The following is a 5,175-nucleotide window of genomic DNA, read 5'->3' on the forward strand; positions in this document are numbered from 1 at the left end:
AATCCTGTGGGAAACACTGGTTCTAAAGCTTCTTTTGCAGCCAATTATCATTTTTTTATACTTTATAAACTGCTGATTGATATTTACCCGTTACAAATAACCCTTACAGAAAAGTTAAAAAATGAATCAGTTACTTTAATTATAAGGTAACTGAACCCTGAAGTTAAAAAGGTTGCTGCTACAGTTGCAGATCAATGTCGTGTTGGTAATAAAACAAATTGTGTTGGTATTAAAAAGGTATTAAAAGGTATTAAATTAAACCTAAGTATTTCTGTATATAACCTGTGAAAGAAACCAGACAATAAAACAGTTAATAACAGCACAGAGTGAACACACAGAGAAACATCTGAAACACTGATTTATTAATTATTGATAATCACAATGAATCAAGCAGCAGGTAAATTAAAGTGACTGTGATCTGTGAAATATTTACATACAAACTTTCATTTACTGAGGAAATATTCAGAACGGTTACATCAGTAAAAGCACAAATACAACACTGTGAAAATACTATATTATGAGTAAAACAAAATGTATTTCAAATACAAAAAGTAAATATTTAATAAGGAAACAGATTGCTTCTTTGATGGTGTTTCGTTTTATTTATTATTCATATTTTATTATATTTTAAGTGAAAATGTTTTTTTGTTGCAGTAAGAATATCTTTGTCCCTTAAATAATGTAGTTAATGTAGACTCTAACATATAAATCTAATAAATAGTAACAGAACGGCGACCACATGAAACACAGAAATGCTGTGAACAAACAGAAGAAATCACATCCAAATTGACAGCTTTCGCGGGTTCAGGCCGGATCCAGCAGAGCATCGCCGCTCAGGAACCCCGGCACGGATGCGTACACCTCCTGCTCTTTCTCCGCCTCTGTCTCTGTGGTTACTCCGTGTTTGGTTGTCTTGGCATCGCCTTCCCTCGAGACCAGAGATGTCTTCTTCCCCTCCAACCAGTAAGTCACCATGTCCCCTTTCCCCTGTGAGAGACAGACACTGTTAATGGACTCCCAGTGCCCAGAGGACTCCCAGTGCCCAGGGGACTCCCAGTGCCTCAAGGACTCCAAGTACCTTAAGGACTTCCAGTGCCCTGAGGACTCCCAGTGCCCAGAGGACTCCCAGTGCCCAGAAGACTCCAAGTGCCCTGAGGACTCACAGTGCCCTAAGGACTCCTAGTGCCCCAAGGACTACCAGTGCCTCAGTTCTCCCAGTGCCCCAAGGACTCCCAGTGCCTCAGGGACTCCCAGTGCCCAGAGGACTCCCAGTGCCTTAAGGACTCCCATTGCCCCGAGGAGAACCAGTGCCCAAGTTCTCCAAGTGCCCAAAGGACTCAGAGTGCCTCAAGGACTGCCAGTGCCCAGAGGACTCCCAATGTCCCGAGGAGTTCCATAGCCTCAAGGACTCCCATTGCCCCGGATACTCCCAGTGCCCAGAGGACTCTCAATGCCTGAGGACTACCAGTGCCATGAAGACTCCCAGTACCTCAAGGACTCCCAGTGCCCAGAGGACTCCCAGTGCCCTGAGGACTCCCAGTGCCCCAAGGACTCCAAGTGCCCCAAGGACTCCTAGTGCCCAGAGGACTCCCAATGCCCAGTGGACTCGCATAGCCACTCAGGAACCCCAGCACGGATGCGTACAGCTCCTGCTCTTTCTCCGCCTCTGTCTCTGTGGTTACTCCGTGTTTGGTTGTCTTGGCATCGCCTTCCCTCGAGACCAGAGATGTCTTCTTCCCCTCCAACCAGTAAGTCACCATGTCCCCTTTCCCCTGTGAGAGACAGACACTGTTAATGGACTCCCAGTGCCCAGAAGACTCCCAGTGCCCAGGGGACTCCCAGTGCCTCAAGGACTCCCAGTACCTTAAGGACTTCCAGTGCCCTGAGGACTTCCAGTGCCCTGAGGACTCCCAGTGCCCAGAGGACTCCCAGTGCCCAGAGGACTCCCAGTGCCCAGAAGACTCCAAGTGCCCTGAGGACTCACAGTGCCCTAAGGACTCACAGTGCCCCAAGGACTACCAGTGCCTCAGTTCTCCCAGTGCCCCAAGGACTCCCAGTGCCCAGAGGACTCCCAGTGCCTTAAGGACTCCCATTGCCCCGAGGAGAACCAGTGCCCAAGTTCTCCAAGTGCCCAAAGGACTCAGAGTGTCTCAAGGACTGCCAGTGCCCAGAGGACTCCCAATGTCCCGAGGAGTTCCATAGCCTCAAGGACTCCCATTGCCCCGGATACTCCCAGTGCCCAGAGGACTCTCAATGCCTGAGGACTACCAGTGCCATGAAGACTCCCAGTACCTCAAGGACTCCCAGTGCCCAGAGGACTCCCAGTGCCCCAAGGACTCCTAGTGCCCAGAGGACTCCCAATGCCCAGTGGACTCGCAGTTCTTCAAGGACTCCCAGTACCTCAAGGACTCCTAGTGCCTCACGGACTCCCAGTGCCCAGAGGACTCCCATTGCCCCAGATAGTCCCAGTGCCTCAAGGATTCCCACTACCTCAAGGACTCCTAGTGCCTCACAGACCCCCAGTGCCTCCAGGACTCTCAGTGCCCAGAAGACTCCCAGTGCCTCAAGGACTCCCAGTGCCCCAAGGACTCCCAGTGCCTCAAGGACTCCCAGTACCCCAAGGACTCACAGTGCCTCAAGGACTCCAAGTGCCTCAAGGACTCCAAGTGCCCCAAGGACTCCCAATGCCCAGTGGACTTGTACAGCCTCAAGGACTCCCAGTGCCCCAGATACTCCCAGTGCCCTGAGGACTCCCAGTGCCCAGTTCCTCAAGGACTCCCAGTACCTCAAGGACTCCTAGTGCCTCACAGACTCCCAGTACTTGAGGACTCCCAGTGCCCCAGGTGCTCCCAGTGCTCCTACTGCCCTTAGAGCTCCCAATACTCCCAGTGCCTGACAGGACTGAGCTCACCTTGACCTGCAGCGTCCCTCTGCACTCGAGCATGTATCCGCCGATCTCCTCCAGCAGGTAGAACGTCGTGGAGCTGCACTGGATCTTTAGCGCTGAAACACCAGGAGTGAAACTGAAGTGAAACTACCAAAACTAACATGTAGAAGTAAAAGTACAAGAGGATTACAACAAAAGATAATCAAAGTACATAGAGTAAAAGTACTAATTATGTAGAGTTTTTAATGTTGGTAAAGATGGAGGTCATTTTAATGACTATATATTTAGTTTACTGTCTTGTATCGGAAGAAAATGTCCTGGGAAAAGAGTAAATGCTGCGTCTTCTGTTCAGCAGCTTCACATCTCAGATGTCTGAGTGTCCTTGAACACACCAATAAGATTTGTCTAACAGTCCCTGAACACACCATCACTGTAAAGCTGAGTGTTTGTTACCAAGGCTGTTGGACTCCATCCTCGATGCAGTGTTCACCGTGTCTCCAAACAAACAGTAACGAGGCATCTTCGTCCCCACAACCCCCGCCACCACCGGACCTGCAATATATATCAAATGTATATAAATATAAATATATGTCTGTGGAATCAGCACAGTCATGGCTAGAAGACTCAAACATGTCTTTGTGCAGAATAATACAGTTATAATGTTGAATTTCTCTGATGAATTTTTTTTTTTAATGTGAATAAAACGTAATTTATATATAAACACTATTCCAAGTGGCCACAGGTGTCACAAATAATTAAAAAAAAATACATAATGACCCGAAAAAAGACGTACAATTACCAAAACCCCCAGAGATTTACAATAGGCAATAAAATTACAAAAAAAGACAAAATTACAAAAAAGACAAAAAAGGCCAAAACCAGTTTTCTTCACATTATGTGCATATTAAAATATTGTCATGTTTCCAGCCTCTCCTGTCCTCTCCTCTCTGCTCTGTGTAAACAGCCTCTCCTGTCCTCTCTCCTCCGCTCTGTGTAAACATCCTCTCCTGTCCTCTCCTCTCTGCTCTTTGTAAACAGCCTCTCCTGTCCTCTCCTCTCTGCTCTGTGTAAACAGCCTCTCCTGTCCTCTCCTCTCTGCTCTGTGTAAACAGCCTCTCCTGTCCTCTTCTCTCCGCTCTGTGTAAACAGATTCTCAGTGAATATTTGTCATGTGACCGTTGGTCTCAGCAGAATCAATCATGTCTTCGCAGTGTCTCTGAGGAGCAGAATTTAATGTTCTTTTAATAGGATCTGGTTAGTGCAAACACTTTATTTTAAATAACACATGTAGAATAAAGACATTCTGACACAAATATCAACATTTGACACAAGTTTTGCTCACTTTTTATAACTGGTATATTCAAGGACCGTGGGAAAATTTAAACTCTGACGATAATGTCTGTTTATACAGTTTCTGTCTGTGAGTAACAGGGTGTGTGAGTACCGGAGTGTATCCCAGCCCGTATCTGCAGCTGTGTGTTGGGTTTGTGGGGGATCCTGAAGCTGCGGCAGACGCCCACCAGGTCCAGAGCCATGCTGGAGATCTCTGCCGCATGCAGGATCCCGTTCTCCTGAGGAACCCCGGACACCACCATGTCTGCACCGACACACAGGGACCAATCACCAACAGGTTAATCACTGTCTGTGTGTGTGTGTGTGTGTGTGTGTGTGAGTGTGTGAGTGTGTCTCACAGGCGTCTCCGATGGTTTCCACCTTGTAGACGTCGTAGTTGTCGATGATGTCGTCGAACGTCGTGTAGAGCTTGTTGAGGAAGTCGACCACCTGGTACGGAGTGCTGCTGCTGGACAGCTGAGTGAAGCCCACGATATCACTGCACACACACATACACACACACACAGAGTTGAGACAGCACGGTAAACAAATATGCAAACTGGTATATTTCCAGTTCTTCAGTCCTTAAAAGTAGCAATTCTTCTTTTCAATTCATAATTATATTATTATTATTATTATCATTATTATTATTATTATTATTATTATTATTATTATATAATACAAGAAAAATATTATATTATAATTTTATTTGACACAGTTTACCAAAATACATTTTTTCCTTCCATATTTTTGTATTTTTTCCCACAACCTGACTCTAACCTATCACAGATACAAAACAATAAATAAATAAATACATTTTTATAAATAAATTAATTATTGAGATAATAAATAATTTAATACATTTAGTAAAAATGTGTTTGATTAAAAAACGATTAATTAATTAATCGTTGAAAAAATGTTTTATTTAATTATTGAAAAAATGAATGCTTTAATTA

At 45.4% G+C, this 5,175-nt stretch overlaps 1 protein-coding gene across 1 annotated transcript in view; it reads right to left on the bottom strand.

Annotated features, from left to right (window-relative positions):
• Nucleotides 1-347: 347 nt before the first annotated feature.
• The window catches only part of LOC131989028 (atrial natriuretic peptide receptor 1-like), a 24,074-nt gene continuing 19,246 nt past the window's right edge, over nucleotides 348-5,175 (bottom strand). Inside the window, exons 19-23 of the mRNA XM_059354194.1 lie at nucleotides 4,579-4,718; nucleotides 4,332-4,484; nucleotides 3,341-3,439; nucleotides 2,912-3,003; nucleotides 348-987 (exon numbers count right to left, since the gene is read on the bottom strand). Coding sequence (XP_059210177.1) covers nucleotides 805-987; nucleotides 2,912-3,003; nucleotides 3,341-3,439; nucleotides 4,332-4,484; nucleotides 4,579-4,718 — 667 coding nt within the window. The 3' untranslated portion in view covers nucleotides 348-804. The remainder of the gene's footprint in view (nucleotides 988-2,911; nucleotides 3,004-3,340; nucleotides 3,440-4,331; nucleotides 4,485-4,578; nucleotides 4,719-5,175) is intronic.

The sequence above is a fragment of the Centropristis striata genome, chromosome 17 (genome assembly GCF_030273125.1).
Source record: "Centropristis striata isolate RG_2023a ecotype Rhode Island chromosome 17, C.striata_1.0, whole genome shotgun sequence".
Taxonomy (NCBI): Eukaryota; Metazoa; Chordata; class Actinopteri; order Perciformes; family Serranidae; genus Centropristis; species Centropristis striata.